This window comes from Camarhynchus parvulus, chromosome 2 (assembly GCF_901933205.1).
Source record: "Camarhynchus parvulus chromosome 2, STF_HiC, whole genome shotgun sequence".
In the NCBI taxonomy this organism is placed as follows: Eukaryota; Metazoa; Chordata; class Aves; order Passeriformes; family Thraupidae; genus Camarhynchus; species Camarhynchus parvulus.
In genome coordinates, this window is record NC_044572.1 from 35,645,364 (window position 1) to 35,666,438 (window position 21,075).

The following is a 21,075-nucleotide window of genomic DNA, read 5'->3' on the forward strand; positions in this document are numbered from 1 at the left end:
CAAGGCACGAGTGTACCTCCAGGTGTAATGGCCAATAGCTGAGCCCTTCCTGAATGACCCTTATTTGTCCAACTTTTAGAAAAACTCATCACAGAAATTAGGAGACCAACAAAATCTAAAAAGAGTTTGTTAATTATCTGCATAGACAGTTCAAGTCCTTAAGTGGCAGAGATTCCTCCTGTACACTTGAAGACCTCAATCAGGAACAATATCAAAAATACTAAATTCATATTGAATTAGTAAAAATGTTAAATGGATAAGGCCTTCCCTTTGTTAGTGGCTCCTGTCCTTGAGTTACATGTGTCAGACATAGTCAGCTAGGTAATGCAGCACGTTCCTTGCCATCAGTGTCTCCCTGCTCTGCCTTAAATAGGGGTTGCAGAGACACTGAACCACCAGCCAGTTCCCAGCCTGCTGCACTTGCCTTGGTGTGAGCACTTTGTTTTTCAAGCATAACGTCCCTGTGGCTGGCTAAGAAGGCCTCAAGCCCAGCTGTAGCTCTCTCCCAAGAAGTCACTTTAACTGCAGCATACTCCAGTTCTACCCTCTTTTTATCAGTCTGGTACATTGTACAGCCTGGGGGCTGCTTACTGCCACAAGTAATGATGTGCATCTCATCCTCAGACTGCAGAGAGGCAGCCCTGCTGGGAAAGGCCAGGCCTTGCAGGAGCAGCACACAGCTGGGACTGTGTCAGGAACTGATAAACAAATGAAATAATGCCAGTGCTTCCTGGGTATTGAAGGGAAGTATTGACATACCTTCTGCCACTCAGCACACACAGAACTTAAGGACAGGCTCAATTTTCCATCAGGAGGGGTAAATCTGATTGATGGCCCTTTAAAAGTTGCCTTTTGGGGACAGTACTGTGATGAAGCTTTGCCCCCTAGTTTGTGCCTTCTGCTGCCTACACTTAGGTCTGTGCTTCTGTTCCATGCAGTACCACTGCCAGCTGCCATTGCTGGCCCCCTGTGCAGCCACTGCAGGCCCAGAGGGGATGTCTCATCCAATCCTCCTCCTCAAATGAGTGGAAGATTCCTTCTGAGTACCCCTATTTCAATGAATGCTTCCTTGTTTGTTCACTCTAGAATGTAAATAGGACAACGTGCTTGTCACAAAAAATAACACCAAGGGGGTTTTGTGTTCACAGAGATCACAGCTGACATGTCAGAGCTTGATGCTTGAAAGAAGCAGGGCTTTCCTAGGAATGTGCAATCCATTGCTATCAGGAAGTACTGGTACCCTAAAATAGCCACACACTAGGCTCGTCTGTGTTTTAACAGTGTCATGATAAAAAGATTCTGAGAAGCCTTTAAATGTTGTTTTTCTTATAACTTCTAAATCATTTCATGAATTATAAACTGGTATACCCTTTTCTTCCCTTAATGCAGAGGCTTTCTGCAGCCCAAATTACATCTCTTTCACAAACACTCCTCAGACCTGCACCAAAATATCCATTTAACAAAAGGCATTTTGAAACCCTTTGCTTCTGTCATCATCTTCTTTTCCCTCTAACCTCCTTCTGTCATCCCCTGTTACACTCAGCCTGAGCGCTGTGGGGCAAGGACACATCTCTCTAATTGTGCGGGCTCACCCACTTGGAGAGCAGGATGAAACACACAAAAACACTGCCCTGAAACATGGACAGGAACAATTATTTCATATCCCCTGCCCACCCAAATAGTAGTAACCTCTGTTACTGTAGCAAGAAGTCCTTTCTTACCTTGTAAGAAATGCCATTTCTAAGCCAAGAAATCGGGAAAGTTGTTGACATCCCCTTCCTCCACAGCCTTTTCCTGTTGACACTTCAGAATCTTTTGGAAGTCTCTTTAGAAAGTTTCCTGGTCTTTTAGTGAGACATCAGTTTCACCTTAAAGTCTGTTACTGGATCTGACTCTGCTGTAATGGAAGATAAAAATAACATCCCAGAAACATTAACCCATATAAACACATGGTCTACAAATAATTCAATAAATGTGATATTGGCCTGCACTGGTGGGAACAGAGAGCAGCCCCTGCTGTTCAGCTGCTACTGAGTTGGAGAAATATTCTCATCACTTTGGTGAATCTTGTCATTGTAGAAAATGTTTATTCCTCTTACACTTGTGCCATTAGCTAAAGAGCTGATGGAAAAAAAGTAGAAGGAGAAAAAAATAGACTGATTTTTTTTTTTGCAATAAAGGATGAGGAGTGAGAGATGTGTCCATCTCTCCAATATAAATGTATACATTTATATTTAAACTTAAGAAGATGGTTTGTGAGTTACCTGGTGTTGCAGCCTTATCAGACTTTCTCTTCTTCCTGTGACATGGATTATACCAGTTTGCCATGTGCTCATCTGGTACAACGAGTATCAAATATTGCTATAGTACTTGCATCAATTAGCTGGAAAAAGAGTGGCTATTCAGTTATCATTAGATCATTTTAGTTAGTAGGGTGCTTTTGGAAGTGAGTAACAGAAAGCACTTAAAATGGAAAAGCCTTTTTCCCCCCTTCAGTGTATAGGTAAGGTACTGATTAGAGTCAGCTGCCACATCCAGCACCACAGGCACCTTCCTGAGGATGGAGGCTTTGGCAAGGATCACCTTTTAGAGCCAAGGGCACATCTTCACTAACAGCCTCAGAGACATATGAATTGTGTCTGCAACTACAATTCATAGGCGTGTCCGATCGCTGGTATTTCTCATACTTTTGAGAAACATTTATCAGCAAGAAATTAGTATCTTCTCTTCTTATACTCTTCAGTTCTGGGAGGATGAAATTCCTGCATGAAAGGCTGATCATGCTTCATTTCTGCCTTATAATTGTCTCCCTGAGGCAAATGTAGAATCACAGCAACTACAAAGAAAAAGTAGGGTATCCAAATGCAGAGCCCCTTCCTTCCTCTGCTCACCTCAGAAATCGAGGCTGACAGAGGAGTCAGATTAGGGAGAAATAGGTATATTGTTTTATACTTAGCTTCATTTCCATACATATATTAAAGCTACTTTGAGCTATTTCATATATACTGTTTTCTAATGCACAGATCCAATAATCAAAGACATAGTGCAAGCTGAAGTACCAGTCCCATTGTTTGTGCACTTCACCCCTCCTAACATACCTATTTTCATTATGATGCTTCAAGAGTTTGGACACGCTGCCCATCATAGTTGCACCCCTCTGCCCCTGCTCCCCGCTGTTTGTTGCAATTTAAAAACCCTTTTCCATCTTTCATTTAATTCATCCACTCTTTGACATTCCTCATTTGCCTCATCCAGAGATGTGATGCCTTCAGGGACAGTGACTCCACCTCCACCATCTGCCTTACCACCACCACCCTGAGCAGCCCATTCCAATGCCTGAGCTGGATTTTCTGCTTTGAACTTCTCCAGCCTAACAGCTGGTGGCTTGTTCAGATGACCACTTGCTGACCACTGTCTTTCACTTCCCTGGCCACTCTGGTGGTCCTGCTTTTTCAGGCCCAAAATGGCAAAGGCAGCTGAGATGAAAAGCAGATAACAGCTGTGGAGCCTTGCTGCTGCACCACAGACCTGCCTTCCCCAGCCCTCATCACATCTGGATCATCTGTCTGAGAGATGATTTAGGCTCTCTCGCTCCTTGGGATGGGGGCACGGTGCAAGCATGCACACAACTTCAGACAGCTGAACCAGCTCAGAGTAATTCAAAATCACAACTTGGAACTGATGATGAGATTATAAACCCCAAAGCAGCTGCCCTTTTGAAACTGAAAAAGTTCATGCAAGTTCTCTTCAATTCCTCCCAACTGTAACCCAGCTTTTAGAGGAACAGTTTTAAATCAAGCCTTCACTTAAACAAGTGCAACTTCCCCACAGGCCCTTCCATGCTCTGTTGGGAAAGGAAAACCAAGTACCCAATTCTGTAGCACCAGTAACTACTGCTAATTCAGTAGTGAGGAGCTTCCCCTCATCACCACTTCAAGAAGTGAGTTCCTCCTTTTGGGGATGAATAATTGGCATTTGTGCAAACACCACAAATACGGAATCTCCTCATGACCTTTATTTCTCTTTAGTTTTGTAAGCAGTTGGGATTCAGTTAAACAAGGTCAAACTGCAATCCAATAAACGTTTTCTATTAAAAAGTATTTGGAGGGGTCTTTCTACTACAACACTTTCTACTAGTAAAACGTTTATTAAATATTGTGACTTTTTAAACAAGATTAATACAAAGCTGGTCCTTGGGATAGAAACCATCAGTAAAAGGATCTTATGCTAAAAAAATCTGCAAACAGGAACTTAAAATTGTACAGAGCAGAGACCTTGTATTTCAGCAGAACAATTGCAGCAACCTATTTTTGAGGCTATTGGAACCCCAGTGTAATCTTAAAATACCAAATGAAACAATTGAAAAATAGCATCAGAAACTGAAGTTACTTACAGTTCTGTGGTTAAACCACTGAATTCAAAATAAAACACTCTTTAATCAATGACAAAACTATACCACTGTGCTTTGTGTGTGTGAAATCAAATGGTTTAAACTTGAGTGCTTTCATCCCAATTAAATGAATATTTAAGTGATGTAATTTTTTCCTTCTCTGCAATGTTCTGGCAACTGAGTAATTTTTAGGCATGAAAGATGCTTTTGAACCACTCTAGGTGCATGTCTGATACAGAACATAGTCCTTTTTAAAGCATTTTGATTTGAAGACTAAGGAAAATTATCAAGCACAAATCAGTCAAGGGAAAAAACAGCAAATCACAGAGCTCTACCTCTTGCTTTAAGACAACAAAAGTGGGGGAATGTACAATGTTTTTCTCATCTTGTTACCAGATTACTTGACCACTTTCAAATAAGGATGAAGGTGGTTAAGAAGAGAGAAACCAGTCCTTCCTACATTTGTAAAAATACTGAAGTACTTGGAGAACATTGGCACAGAAACTATATTACATGTACATTCACTTGTAAATATTTTTATGTAGCTTCAAACATGAAAATGTTGGCAATTTTACAGAATTCCCTTAGGTATCAGTCCCAGAATATGGTTACTTGTACCAAGAAAACAGTCTGTTAAGGTATTTTCATTTTGGAAGGTCGTTTACTGATATTTGTTGGTCACAGACCACTGTATACAATTTCAGTTCTTTACCACAAGATATTTCATAACAGTGAGGAAGTGGTGCTATACCACCTGGAAAAGGTCAGGAGGTAACATCTAATTCCCATTTTAGTGAGGATAACCACTGACAGAAGTACTTTTTACCTGCCTTTTCGTTTCCTGCTTTTCTGTCTTCTGAAGCCCTCACAGCTACTGATGAACTGTTGATTGGCAAAGACCAAATAGGAAATTGCATTTTGTACTGCAATCATCCGCCTCACAAATTCACCATGGGGTTTGCTTACCCAGTGTGCCTGAACAGGTACACGATTTGCTTATTGCTTAAAGATCTGTAAGGGTTAATAAAATTCAGAAAGAGTATCATCAGTGAGTGTGCTCCTGGAGAAAGATATAGATAACAGCCATCTTATTTAAGCTTTCCAACCTCAGTTTCAACCTCTTGCAGTCCAAATATCATTTTTATGACACTACAAGCCTAGTGACAAAATAACATCTGGCACAATAACTTCTCCAGAAAAGCTACATGGACAAGAAAGTACTACACGGTAAAATCTGACCAAACGGAACACTTGCCCTGACCCAGGCTCAAAGCTAGCTTGCTAAGGTTGGTCATGGAAAAAGGTATGATTTCTGTCCCTCCCTACTTTTTAATTTAAAGTGTAGCTCCAGGAGAGCCTTTCCCACTATGTACAGTGAAAGGAATTTTGCAGTTTCTGTGGGTTGAAAAATCTGGGCCCTGTAGATACTTAAAACATTAAGATACCAGAGTGCTAAGGAGCAAAGTAAGTCAAAGAAATGCAAAAGAAATGCTGAGTTGAGCAATGGAGTTAGTGGTGGGGATTATCAAAATCTGTTCTTTTGTCTTGGCAAAGTATCAGCCTCTCACAGGGTTCCTGAAAGTCGTTCTTATTCACAGGAGCAGTCCACGTCCAGCGCTGCCCCGTCAGTGCCACTGCAGCCGTCCGGCTCGGGCGCGCAGCCCCTGCCCTCCGCGGCCTCCCCTGCGGGGCAGCTGGGCACGCTCGGGCTGGGGCAGGCCTGCCCAGCACTGTCACCAGTGTCACAGCTGGCAGGACACGTCTCTGCTGACCCCCCGTCGTGGGGGGCACTGCTGTCGTTGGTCCCGGCTACCTCCTCTCCCAAGTCTATGACATCTGGCTGCTGCTCCAGATCAGGCTTGGCTGCTCTTGAGATTCGTGCTTCTAAGTTTCTCGTGTTCTCTGTGACTTCAAATTCCTGCTTCTCCTGTGCCCTTTGCTTCTCCCTAGTGCTTAATTTAGCCTTTGTGGAATTCTTCATTTTTCTGTTGTGCATGTCTTCTTTGGAGAACCTCCAGTGAAACTACAAAGAAGGGATCCAAATGTTAAAGACCATTAGAGGCAGTCTCACATGGACATTTACTTTCCTGAGTAGACATGTTTTGATGAGTTAGTTTTAATTCAAAAACTAAATTTGAATTTGACCAGAAAGACCCAAGATTAAAAGAAGCAGCCTGACCAAATCAGATGGCCTAAGATGATTTCTGCCCACACAGATATCTCTGTTACAGAGAGGAAGGAGAGCTCGATGCTTTCTGCTTCTGCTGTTGCTGTTGTGCCTGGTGGGTTCCTCTCTACACTGTGGGGAAGGGAAGGATATGCAAAGCTGCCTAAGTGCAGACAGAAGAAGCAATCCCATGGCATTATTCCAGTGTTTTTCACCAGGTTAACAGCAGAACTAACACCACACCCACGACCATACCCAAACAGTAAAACATTCTGAACCATCTGTAAGAATGTCTTTCAATGAGAAAGCGTACGGCTGCTACTTGCAGCACTTCCACATGACGTGCCACAGCCACCATTTCAGAACTGCTTTAACTACTATTAAAAAACAAAAAAGGAACTAGCAGTACCTTGAAATACTAACTTGCAGGTATAACATATATAAAGGCTGACAAATATGTCACTATTGTATCTGCCTCATTTGTCAAAAAATAAATCAAGCTTTCCCCAAGGAAAGCCAGACCACAAAGTCATAGAATCATAGAATGGTTTGGACTGGAAGGACCTTAAAGGTAATCTAGTTCCAACTACCCTGCCACGGGCAGAGACTCCTCCTAAAAGACCATGTTGCTCCAAGTTCCATCCAACCTGACCTTCAACACTGTAAGGGGGTGGGGCACCCACAACTTCTCTGGGCAACCTGTGCCAGTGTCTCACCACCCTCACAGTAAAGGATTTCTTTCTACCATCTAATCTAAACCTGCCCTCTTTCAGTGTGAAGCCATTACCCGCTGTCCTATCACTACACTTCCTGGCAAAGAGTCCCTTGGCAACTTCCCTGCAGGCCCCCTTCAGATACTGGAAAGCTGCTGTGAGGTCTCCATGCAACCTTCTCTTCTCCAAGCTGAACAGCCCCAACTTTCTCAGCTTGTCTTCAGAGAGGTGCTCCAGTCCCATTACCAACTTCGAGGTGTCTTCTGGGCTTGCTCCATGGTTCCAAGCCACAGCTAAGCCATCCTACACAAGCTTGCTAAGTACCTCTGAATGTGCACAGCCATTTTTTCAGCAGTGTCAGTTGCTGATGGAAGCTCAGGAATGGGTTAGGAGGCAATATTTGGATGGCATAAATAATCTCATCAGGACATTCAGCAAACCCAGCCATGTTCAAAAAAGCCATTTTCTCCAGTGAAACTGGGTCTGTGCTGAAGTTGGCCAAAAGATTTTGTATTAATAAATTTTTGATCTAGCTATTTATTCCTTAATCAAAAAGCCATTCAAAACTTATTATTAGATTACAAAGCTGGAACAATGTTCTTTCCTCCTGGTAGCCAGACTTAATGCAAATGAGAAGGGGAAAAAAAGAAAGAAACTGGCTTTCACAAAACTCTTCTCAGTTTTACTTAGAGGAAGTTATCTTTCACTTCAATGGCACTGCAGCTTAGAGAAAGAGGAACGATAGCATCTCAGTTCTAGAGCTCAGCTGTTTAAAATTCAGACACCTGAGTTTTTTCCTCTTTGATTTGCAGAAGTGGCTGGGCACCCACTACTCCACTTAACTCAAAGCTCTCATCGACAGAAGGTAAGATCAGGGCCCTAAATGTGATAAAGATCCAGCTGTAGGAGGCTTTGTGAGTGTGTGTACATGTACTCAAGTCAGGTACTTACACCGTTATTTCACAAAAATGCATTCAGCCAGTTTCTGCTGAAATAAGCATCAGTTTTGTAGGAGGTGAATGAACACAATTACTTCATCCCTGATTGAATATTACAGTAACAGGAGTACTTATCATTGAAGAGAGAAGTTGTACTACTTCTTGCATATTTTCTTTCTTGTTTGTCTGTCTACCTTGAACAGCAGTTCATTGATGTGCAAAGATAGGACAGAACGTTTTCCATCAATGCAATATCCTTCTAATCTTATCATCCTATTTCCCTCCTCTGAGGGTTATCTATAAACATTTTAGACATGCCATAGCTTAAGCTTAAAAAAATCCCTGAGAGCCTTGGATGTTGTATGTGCAGAATATTCAACAACTTTTAATCAAATGCTTGGGTTGGCATCTTTGATGTGACACAACAGCCACTTAGGGATGTTGAACCAGTCCTACATCCCTTTACAGAACTATAATCAAGGTATGTCATCCTTCCCTGACCTTTTGGTATGAAAATGTGCTGTAGTGATTCTTGCCCTCAAATATGCCTGTATATTTAACACTGCCAACGAGTGAGTCCTTTGTTTCGTCAACCAGACACTGTTAAATAAGTTTTTATAACCCGGAATGAAAAAAACTTAAACAAAGTTGCAAGTCATCTGGATGGTATGTGTGTGTTATTATTATACAAGAAATCAGCATCCTACTTCTTTCTCTATTTGAGGATGAACAACCACATATGGGTTCTCATCCCTTCCACTAAAACACAGTGGTAGGAGAAGAATGACCAAATACAGGCACTCTAACACTCATCCCAAGATCCCTTTAATCACCTGTAAAAAAGGAGAAAAAACAAGGAAAGTGGGCTTTGTAACAAGTTCATACAGTCTTCTGGGCTCCAACTTTGCTAGTGAGAGAAAATAAATCCTAAATCAGTCACACTCGCAGCAGTTCTCTCCTGCTTCAGTCAGTTCAAGCACTCCCCTGCTCTGCACTGTATCAAAAAGACAACTTTCACAGAACCAGGCTCCAAAACAGTGAGGGCTCCATAGATGAAAACTATCTGCAATTATCTGAACTGTTGGGTAAAATGCTCCTGATGCTCAGCTCTGCTCAGCATTTCCTATCTCCTGCTGCAGCTCAGCTCTGCATGGCCTCAAGCACCCACTCCTGCAGGTGACATTGGGCTGGCAGCACTCACCAAAGCCCACAGAGCCAGAACAAAAACAAGGCTGCATTAGTAAGCAACCTCATTGACATGTGGTTCCAGAGATTTTTTTCCATGTTTCATCTGGCTTTTCTGATCCTTTGCATACTGAAAGGGCAAGGCAAATTTGACCACTGTAGGAAGGCCATCACTTTCTGTTTCTGGTCCCTGTATTTCTCTCTCCAGCTGTATGGCATGACAGGTTTGAGCAGGGGTTCCCACAGCTATGTGTTTAAAAATGGAAGTGGGAATACATACACTCATCCACATCCATACATCATTAGCTGTCAGCTATGCCTTTGGATAATTTAGCTGGATTCTAGAGGCTTGTCTTGGTTAAATTACAGCAGAATCCATTAATATTCACACATCAGAAATACCTGCCCAGATCAGGCCCACATTGTGCCTGGTTCTACCAAAACAGCAAGAAATAGAGAGAACAAGAGGGCAGTTTAAACAGAAAATACAGGAAATGGGTGAGAGAAAATAGTGTTGGTTCCATCTTACAGGCCCTGGACATGAAAGAATTTTAAGTCTAAATGGAGGTTTATGGCTGGTTTACATGAAGAAAAATCTGCATTTCTTACACTGCTGTGAGTTCATCAGAGAATGAAATCTAGGAGCTTTGACATCATTTGAGCATTTTTTGTTTCTTTCATTTGAACAGCTCCATTCCTTCTGTCTTGCTACTGTATAACAGAAACACTGAATAGGCCACTTTGTTTCTATGGGAAATCAATTTCAATATAAAAATACCACCAGCAAAACCCAAAGAAACCAGAAACTCAAGGTTATTTACCTTAGATTCTTTCTTCTTTGCTTTCTGGGGCAAAGAAGGTCTCTGAAGAAATACAATTTGCTTTGTAGATAAATTCCCCTCCCTGAAAAGAAACAAATGCACACTCCTGAGAATGAATTAAATTCACATCCAGCATCATTCAAAGCGAAAATCCATCTCAGTCACTTATTTCTGCAGGTCAAAGAAGAACAAAATGAAGAATGATCCTCACATTACCTGTCCCTGGTGTCTCTGAGCAGCCTGGTATTTTGGGGGGCAGGGAGAGGGGAATGTTCAGACTGATAGAACCTGTCAGCCTATGACACAGTTTTGCTGAATGTGTTTTAGCATTAGTGTGCAAACACAGAATAAATTGTTTGGAACAAAAAGGAAGAAACCCAAGAGCCCCAGTGCCCCAGTGTCTCAGCAACAGCGGAGTGTTCCTTCCCTCCCTCCTGGGGCACTGATCTAGAATGGGGCTGGGTGTTCCCTGTAGGTCTGCAGCATGGCAGGAGGAACAACCACCAGGTGGGTGCCCTTCTGCACTGACCTCTGTTACTCAAGGTATTAGTGGGATACAGAAAGCTGAAAGAAATTTTCATTTTTATATATATCTTTTAAGAGTCAGGGATTACAAATCATAACTCTGATTTTCTATTCATTCTTATGAATGAATATTAATGTAAAACTTAAATACAGTTTCTCCCTCAACACAGATGGCCTTTTACTTTTTAGGCTTTTATGCGTAGGAGTAGTCTTCATCCAAATCTCATAAAGAGCTGGGCATATTAATTAAGTACAACTGGTTATACTGGTGTATATATATGAATAAATATATTCCTGACCAGTGAAAATTCAGAAAGCACCATCTTCATGATTAACAAGTGGTATGATTGTTTTTCACCAGTAATGAAGAATATTTTTAAGTGATTTGCATTTATACTTAAATCTCAGAATATAAATAATAGCAAAGTAGACCAAAGAATTATTATATCTGCACACAAGGCTACTCAAGCAGTGACACACTAATCTCACAGGGTTCTGCTCAGCTAGACTGTACCAGCAGCATTAGACAGACATCTACTAAGAATAAAATTACCTTTCTTCAGCTAGACAACATCTCACTCCAAACATTATCACACATTTTGTCTTTGCTCTAAAGGACATTACTGGAAGATCCAGAGCAGGAATTTTACAGTAACAGAGTTTACAGAGCTGCAGAACCAACACTCAGAAAATTCATGCAGAAACCACATTGCCACCTTGCATCTTTCTGCCCACCAGATGTGCTTCCTGCCATATGTGGCTTGTGAGGCGTGGAAAACCCCGAGAACAGCTGCAGCAGGCTTTGCGAGGAAACCCACACTTACTGCACAGGGAATTGCTTGTGCAGACTGTGGTGCTTGTACAGCACCTTCCCTGGCCAAAAGGCAGCACCCACCCCTCCCTACCTGTTTGTCTTCACAATGGGAGTGGGAAGCACACACGTCAGCTGCCAGCCGTACATGGCAAGGGAATTCAGCAGCGGAACATAATCTGTCTGCACTTCAACTCCCTGGGGAAGGAAAAGCAACAGTTGGCATCAGCACTTGGAGTGCAACATTCAGTTTGACTCCAAACAAAAAAATCCAAGAAAAAAATACATGTGTGCATTTTCTCAGAGGAAAAAAGGGGTTTTGCACCAAAGTGGGTCATGTTTTATGTTCAGCTAGGCAGGAAGGAAAATGTTCAAAAACATGAGACAAATGATCGACCGCCCATACATCCCAAACTGTTACATGAGTTTGTTTAAAATGGTAAACATCTGCGATCTTGTTCTTACACTGCCTGACTCAACAATCTAGCTTTAGATCGTTCCAGATCTGAACAGGATAAATTCATTGTATGTTATCAATTATCTCCTCCCAAGAAAAATTATGTTCAAGTAGTTAAAAAAATGACAGCATTGCTTTGCTTGGATTCTGCACTTGTCTAAGCTTCAGTTAATCCTGAATATCTGCACTGAAATCAGTTGTGTTACTCTACCATGATGGATCAAAAGGAAAATAGCCAACAACAGCAACAAAAAATGTAAGTACGAGCCTGTTCCTTTTATCGCTCACAAATAAGCATTGCTGCCTTCTTATTTTGAATCAGGAAATCCGTGGGCGAGATGAAAAGCTTTGCCTTTCAGTGCAGGAGTCTGGCTCCTGCTGCACATTTACCCAGCAGAGCCTTGCTCTTTCCCTTTCAACTAAATGGCAGACCTTGCAATCCACACAGAAAGAACCACTGGTGGTTTCAACAAAGATTATTCCAGTGAGGTGTCTAATTGCCAAGACTGACAGTAATTTAATTAATAGATGCTACAGCATATTTACTGGTTTTTAATTTTAATAAACACAAAGCAGACAAATGGTAACTACTAGTCTCTACAAATATAACTAAATTTGATTGGAATAACAATTACATTTGCCACAAAGCTCAGGCACTTACAGTGGTTTCACGTGCATGTAAGGAGTTTTAACTGCCAATTCGCAACACTAGGGAAGGCACAATAGTTTTGCAGCTCCAAAAAATCCATTTATTCCACAGTAATGAAATAGTAATTTGATCAGAACTAATCCAAATCCTTCTGTAGTTATTTCAAGGTATTTTAGTGAATTCCAATCTCAGCTGTTCCTTTCTTCTAACAAATGTAATTTAGGTCACTTATATCTTTATAACTGAATGGCTGCCTGACTATACCTATTAAAAACCCGATCATGACTACAAGTGCAAATAGCTGAAGAAGCTGTATCAGTCCTGCTTAAAAGGAAAATGTTTTAAATCTCTACCCCAGAAAGTGCTTGCAAGAGAACACTACTAATGTTACTTCTGTACAGAGGCTTGTGGGGGCTTAGAGAGGTAGTGTTACATTAAAATATCACCCTGTACAACTGGAATTTGTGACTCTGGGAGATGAATAAGACACCTTGTGAGAAGGGGGCAATACCACACAGCCCTTAACTAGTGTCCACTGGAGCAATCAAGACTCATCCTGCAGCTGTGATTGTGGTAGATTCAGAGTCTCCTTTGACTCCCATTTCCCTCTGGAAGAGGGATATTTGTGTACTCTTTCCAGTTTCTAAAATAGAGTGTCCAAGGGTAATAAAAAAGTTATTACGTATCTAGATGCCTTTAAGCTGTAATGCCTCAAAAAGATGTATTAATAATGCACGGAGATTTATGAGATTGGTCAACAATGCCTGCAAAAAATAAAGATGAAAATATGCAACACGATGATTAAGAGTAAGGTCAGAGCATCCACCATCACAAGCTCTTCATGAGGTGCCACATAAAAGGACCTGTCTAAAACATTCCCTCCATCAAACAGTGTTTGCAGAGGAAAAACCAGAAGGAGCTCACTCATTTAGAGGAGGGAAGCAGATCAGGAAAGACTGGCACAGCAGAGCTTGTCTGTGCCCTGAGGAACATCTTGTGTTGTAAAGAGGATTTCTATTTTGAATTCATTGCCTGAGGTGGGTGATTAGCAGGAAGAACCTTCTTCTTGCATCAGGATGTGCAACAAATGTCAGAAATCAGAGGGAGATTATGGCAATGAGGAAGGACATCAATACCACGCAGAGCTCATTTGGCTGCTGTAGAAGCCAAACTGTTTCAGGGACATGCCATCACTCCTGCCACAGCCCTCTGTCCCTGCAGGCTCTGAGCAGCGAGACAGGGCAGGCTTTGGACCTGTCTGACTTGTCAGGATTAAGCATCATCTGCAGCAGATGATGGTGTATCTCCCAACCCAGTGGTGCAGAAAGGAAACAAGCAGGTAAGCACATTCAAAAGGGTAAAGTTACCAGAAAATAAAAACTTAAGTAAATTAGGCCTAAAAAAACTTTTTTTTTTTTAATCCAGCAGTTTAAAAAAATCAAAACTATCCAACCTATTTAAAGAGTTCTACAGAGTTGTTACAAAAAGATGACTTCTTATTTTTCCCATGTGCTGGTACTCAATACCCCAGTGTGCCTGTTGGGCTGTCTGGAGGCAGGAGGTGTGTACATGACACAGAGGTGCTCCCTCCTCTGAGCTCCTCAGGCCCTTTAACAAGCTCCCTCCAACTCCCCTTCACTGGAGTCAGACACTGCACCTCATCTCCAGGTCCTTGGGGAATAGACTATTCCCAATAACTGGCTAAGTTTGAAGATGACAGACAAGAGGAAGGAGTCACTCCAAAATAAACAGGTTAATCCACATGGGCTTCCAACTCCTGACTGGCAAATACAGATAACTGAAGCTTTTTTTAAGACCACATGCAATTATTTCTCCCTTGCCCTCCTGAATCATGGGCTGTAATTCTATCCCACGACTGGAATTTGTGTGCCAGCAGGAGTCACAGTTATACAGACCTTTAATTGGTGTCATATTAAATGCTTTCTAAAGCAAAAATGCTTCTAAACAAACAACATACTGGGGGATGGGTACAGAGGAAAAGAGTAATCTTGTATTCATTTTACATTTAATACAGTAATTATTTTATCTACTATTATTAGAGACAATAGAAATGAAATTTCAAGTACACCATTCCCTCAAATAAAAGTGCAATGCTCTTTTCTAACTAGTAAATACTGGATTTGAACACCAGTAGAAGGAGAGAAAAAATGTGCCAGAGCTCTTCTGAAAAAGAAGTGTTCAAACAATGCATCTCAAACTGGGAGACATTTCATTCACTGAAAGGGTGGAAAATTTTAATTAACTTGCTTCCCACTCTCCTGTGGATGATAAGTAATCTCTGATCACACCTTGAGTGTCAAGAAGCCAGAGCATATTGAGCTAGGATTTTCCCTTGACTTGCATCACATGAAAAGAATTCTTTTTATTTGTAGTTATATTGTTTGTTTCCAGCATTTTTTCCTTTCACAGTTGCTTCTGCTCATTAGGAGGAAAAAAAAAAAGATGAAAAAATGATAAGAATAATATCTAGGGCAAGCCACACAAACAACTGCATTAACAATTTTTCTTTTCTTTTCCCCCCCTACTGTGGCAATTTTAACCACAGCAAGATAATAAACAAGACAACTACTAAGCTCTTGTGAGACAGAAGTTCTTCAGAAATCATTCTTTCCTGGGCTAAGTGAACGTGATTTAGTTACAAGGCAGCTATGGATTGTCACTATTTAATATTTTTTTCCAACATGGATTAAAGAGTGGTAGATTGAAAATCCCATTAAATAAATCTTAATAAAACCTTTATCAGCAAATCCTAACAGACTGCGTACCAAAATTTACTGACAGATGGCAAAGAGGATGGGAAGTAAAAAAAAACAAGTTGCTTTGAAAGTGTAACCTACTGTTTGTTGCAGAAAATGGGCACTGCATTGAAACCCAGCTCCTTACAAAAACCAAGGGGTGCCACGAGGGCAGCACCACGCACCCCCAGCCAAGGCTGGCTACCAGTCCCCAGCTCTGCCAAAGCCAAAGCTTTTCGGTCCCTGGGCACTGAAGGGAGGAAATGGAAGTGGCAAAAGCAGGACTTGCACCTTAGTGGAAAAGAAGGAAAATGCAATAAGAGAAATTGAATACCTGGACTGTGCAAGAATGACCCAGTAAAAGCGTGCTGCAAACGTTTTATGTTTGCAGTAACACAGCTGACATGGGGACTAAATTCAAGCTCTAAATTTGTGAATTATTTGCTTTTTTCCTTTTCAGACTTCTTCCAAGAGATAATTTCTACTGACAGTGTAACAGTATTGAACCATTAAAAACATTTATTGGAAGCAAAAGGGAAGTTTCACAAATGCTTCAGCAATAAAAAAGTTGGACTTTTTTCCTCTAGTATTGAGCTGCTCCTGAATCTCCATGTGTAACACACCACAGCATGTTGCTGGCAGACACTTGCTACACATCCATTAGCTGTGGAGCAGGGGGTTGTGGGATGGCTCCTGCATCCTTGGAAACCACCAGGAGCTTTGGGAAGTAGGTGGGTCACTGACCAACAAAGAGCAGCTGCCAAATGGGGACCTCACTGGAAAGGTAATAGAAAAAAAAAGAGTAATAAATAAATCCACAGGCAGGCTTTTCCTCAATATTCTGGGCATATGTAATTTAGAGTTATTTACAATTACTAATATATATATATATGTGAATTCCTGCAATGTGAAATATTTTGGAGACTATAGTAAGGCTGTAACAATATATGAGGCAGCACTTTTTTAAGAGAGCGTTTCTGCAATTCAGAAAATCCAGTCACAGTTTCAGTACACACACAGGCTGCTGAGTACCATTCACAGCTGGCTCCACATCTAGGGTAAAATTAAAACAACAACCAAAAAACCCTTCTGTGCCCACAATGCCTGCTTCTCTCAGTGACTTCTGTGGATGCAAATCCTATTTTCTGGCATGTACATAAACTAACAGAAATATCAGAGTGCTCCTGATACTGCCTACACCTGTAACACAGAAGTACATCTGCACAGCAACACAATTTGGAATTTATAGAAGTAGCAAAAGCTGGACAATATGAATGTGTTGACACAGAGGGTTCTCAACACAGGACACATCCTATGAGACGTGCGGAACTCACCACTGCACAGACAATGTACAAATGAGGAAACAACTCCATGTAACTGTCCAGGAAACACAAGAAAAAAATGTGATCTAGCAATCCATCAGTACAGTTTCTTCAATAAATCTGGCATTTTTATTTTCACAATTCCTGCAACACTTGAAGTGTACCTGTTGAAGATTGCATGCAAGATGTTTTCCATTACCATGTGTATGGCAGATTACCTTGTCAAGTGAGCAGTTGGCCTTATCTCTCTCTTTGAATGACCACATTCACACCTCCCTCGGGAGGGGACCTCTGCTGATAACAGGCTATTGAATATCAGTTCATGACTGATAAGAACTGTAACATCCCATTTTGAGATGCTCCGCCCAGAGGGAGGAGCCAAGCATTGCTACCCCCATATACTCTGAGATTCTGAAAGTCCAGCACGGCTTTTTTCCACGGGATTCCCTAGAGGAACAGCAGCTGCCTCTTCCTCCACTGGATCAGCAGAGGAAGACTACATCCTTCTCCACAGATTCCCCTTGCTCCAACAGAACCACACCTGACACTCCAGGAGGACTGCAGCCACATTTTCAATCGGACTACCACCAACACCCTGGCCGACAGGGTGTCAGGTTGGGTTCTGACTCTGTCAGTGTTGTTCTAGTGGACTGCATTGTTTTATTTTATTTTATTTTTTTCCCTATTAAAGAACTGTTATTTCCTGCTCCCATATCTTTGCCTGAGAGACCCTTAATTTAAAATTATAGCAATTCGGAGCGGTGGGGAGGGTTTACATTCTCCATTTCAGGGGAGGCTCCTGCCTTCCTTAGCAGACTCCTGTCTTTCCAAACCAAGACAGTACCTTAAGGTGAACATTGATTTTACTGCTTGTCCATCAATTCTCTGGGGGGAAAATACAACACAGAAAACCACTGCCTAAGAACTTACATACTCCAGCGTGCCCTACACACGCAGCTTAATCATCCCCAGGCAGCCTCCCGGACACAATCCCCTTTGGTTATAATTTATTCCCAAACAACATGTGGCTTTTACCCGAAGGCTTTGTGCAGCACTCCCCAGTTATGCAAGTAATGATCTATTTCCATGCAAACACTGCAGCTGAATCCTGGACCCTCCACTGCCAGTGGCTCCCACAGAAGGAAGGCGAGCGCTGTGCTGCCCCTCGCCCATGGGCGGCTCTGTGTGTGGCCTCTGGGGTCCCAGCACCCACTCCCACACCCCTCAACATGCTCACACAGAGGCACCACCCAGGGCACTGCTGCCTGGCTGGAGTCAGCTGCTGAGGAAAAGAAACATGTGCCCTGCATGGTTTTATAGCAAGTAGAAAAGAGGACTGAAATACTTTTTCTCAGCTTGTTCTTAAGTGGGAAGTTTAGATCTGGGACGCTTTTCTCTTGAAGGTTTATGGGTGAGCAGAGAACTAATTCTTAGAAAACCATAACAGCTGGGAAGGATTTTTTAATCCATACTGTGCTGAATTTTCAGTTTCTTTACTTCAAGTGCCCTTACTCACATGGAAGAAGCATTCACCTTATTAGATGTTCAGTGCTACCAGAGCCACAAGAAATTATCAGGGACATTCCAAGTTCATATTGTTAAATTCTGTTACTACATTAATCATCAAAACCAATGAAAATATTACCCTATGGAACTTAATCATGTGGATTTTAATCAATTTAAAACCTATGTCTACTGAGTTCAGCAGAAAAATATATATGTATATATGTGGCTTTCATACGTTATATAAAGGAAAAAAACAAGAATTAATAAAAACAAATTATTGGAAGACAAGAAGGCTCCTAAAGGTTTTTGTTCAGCTCTTCTTAAAAAGCAACAAGAATTCAGCAACAGACACTGCTGAAATCTTTTGCCCAAGCAGCACATCTGTCCTTTGAGTGGTAAAGAGGGTCACACACATGACTCCCCTGGGCTTTTCATGCCCATTGCCATCAGCTCCTTGGCTGACCTGGGCATGCCTTTCTCTCGTGGCCGGAGACAGCAGAACATGGCTTAACTGACATATGACCTAAATCAGATTTACAGACAAATCAAATCCTTATTTCCAGAGAATTTGTTTCAAGGCTTACATTAAGGCAACTTGCAACCTAGGCTCAGCAGAGATAATTTTTAAATCTTTTGTTATGTCGCACTTTAAAAGGTTTACCATGTCTACGATGGAGACTGACCCCATTCAAGTCTGCCAGGGAAATGGCAACACTACAATATATTTGAGATTTTAATTCATGTCAGTACACCAAAGGTATGGTATAGCAGCAAACACAAAATGATGAATCAGCAGCTCAAGATTTTCAATGAGAAAATGCGTGTAAATTAAGGACAGTATTTTCAAAATGAACACAGTTTCAGAGGCAGAACAATGAAGCAATCTAAAATAAATGTTTTAGCACTCTATTTTAAAGAGAGTATTAGCTGTTTTGTCTTGGGTAATGGGGAAGGGAAGGTGACAGATTTAGAGATGGGGAGATGGAAATCATGCAGGCTCTGATTAATCAGAACTGTCTACCCACATTTGCCTACACAAGCAGAATTAAAAGCATCAAACAAGTTTTAGGGCCAGATCTCAGAGACTGCAGTGGAAATAATATGTCCTGACATTTTTAGAGTTAAAGTGATAAGGATGAGCGCAGTATTTTGTCATAACAAGTCCTGTGGTCATTTGCAGAGGATACCACAGCTCTACATTTGAGAAGAAAGAGTTAAATTACTCAGAGCTATTACATCCTGTCTGCTGCTTGGCGGGACCACATACTGTGACAGCTGCGAGCTTTACATCCTCTACAAACTGACATTTTACACACACACAGAGTGCATCACACTGTTCAGCTTGTTTTCTCTATTAGCCTTAGCAATTAAAAAGGCAGCACTTTCCCTGCTAAGAGGTGTGCCAACCCCTCTCTTTTGTGTTAATGGCTAAACAGCAACCCTTTACCTTTTCATTTAGAGAGGTTTTCTTTCCAAAGGGCATTGATACATGCTACATGCCTCCCTTTCTAAAAATGCTTTCTTCTCTTGCGGCTGGGATTCTTTTGTTTGTTTCTTACTCTTCTTAATTAGTAGAGCACAATAAATTTACATTCAGTTCAGACCACATCTGAGTAACTCCAAAGCTCATCCAGATAACCAAATCTGATACAAATTTAAAATAAAGGTCCATTATATACATTTATGTCATGCTACCCATCAGGGCTTCTTCCACTGCTTGGCAGAAATGGAAGTAACAAATAGAAAAGGTTAATGTGGATGAGAGCTGAAAGTACACCAAAAAAACCCCAATCTTCTACATAATGAGTCATTCCACTGCTCCATAACTATCTCTGTAACAACTATACTTTGTAAAATTCGTAACAGAAAAAGGCCTTTACTGGCTCTTGGACATCTTCTGTCACTACTGAACTCTGTCTCCTTCCCCATTTTACACTCCCTTCCCCTGCCACTGCATTATTCCATGTTGATGGTAAATACAGGTGAATTCCAACAAGGTTTAACACTTGTTCTTCTGGGTATGACACTGTGCATGTGCCTACAGATCCCCCAGCTTCCAGTCCTTTCACTGATTCCATGACCTTACCTACCTACACCTACTATGTCTCAAAAAGCAGGAGGCAAGATACATCCCGGCAAAGTTATTCAAAATGCAGGAGGAGAAAACCAAATTGGCCAGCTCTGCTCTTTCTTTAAATAGGTAAGACCTTTGCAAGACTTCCCTAATGCCTCAACATTCTTCCCTCAGAAAGGTTTTTCTTCCTCTTTCAGCTTGGTGGGGAACATTTTCATAATGCCCACAGAACAGCCACACTTGATTTCAGAAGAGCAAAACTGCCAGGGAAAACCCAGTATCCAAATTTTTAATTACAGCAGAGAATAATCTGATCACACTGACAAGCTCTGTGTACGCTATCAGTCAGTTTCTGAAATTGCACATCCCAAATATTATGTCTGGAACAGGAGATTCTCGGCATTAGCCCTCACAAAGACATGGTGTGCAGCAGTACAGCATCTCCTGACACACCAGATGGCATTGGGAGGTTCAATCCTTAATCTGTTGACCAGCTGTGCTCTCCAGCATGGAACTGCTAGAATTGAAAGCAAATGATACTCCACCTAAGGCCTCCAACACTTCAAAGGGTGCTGCTAGAAAATACTCTTTTGCTTGAGTCCTGGTGTTCTGGTCAGCACTCTGCCAACACAGGATCCCCATTATCCTTGTCATGTAGCTTGACAGAAGCTGTCTCGTGCCCACACATTATGCCTAACTTTGTTATGATATCCTATTGAGATGGAGAACCTTGGATTGGTTGTTTGAGAGCCAAACTGCTC

The 21,075-nt window shown here is 41.6% G+C and overlaps 1 protein-coding gene across 1 annotated transcript in view; it reads right to left on the reverse strand.

Annotated features, from left to right (window-relative positions):
* Positions 1-3,993: 3,993 nt before the first annotated feature.
* Positions 3,994-21,075, reverse strand: part of RFTN1 (raftlin, lipid raft linker 1) — a 96,694-nt gene continuing 79,612 nt past the window's right edge. The window contains exons 8-10 of the mRNA XM_030971848.1: positions 11,645-11,748; positions 10,215-10,296; positions 3,994-6,413 (exon numbers count right to left, since the gene is read on the reverse strand). Coding sequence (XP_030827708.1) covers positions 5,979-6,413; positions 10,215-10,296; positions 11,645-11,748 — 621 coding nt within the window. The 3' untranslated portion in view covers positions 3,994-5,978. The remainder of the gene's footprint in view (positions 6,414-10,214; positions 10,297-11,644; positions 11,749-21,075) is intronic.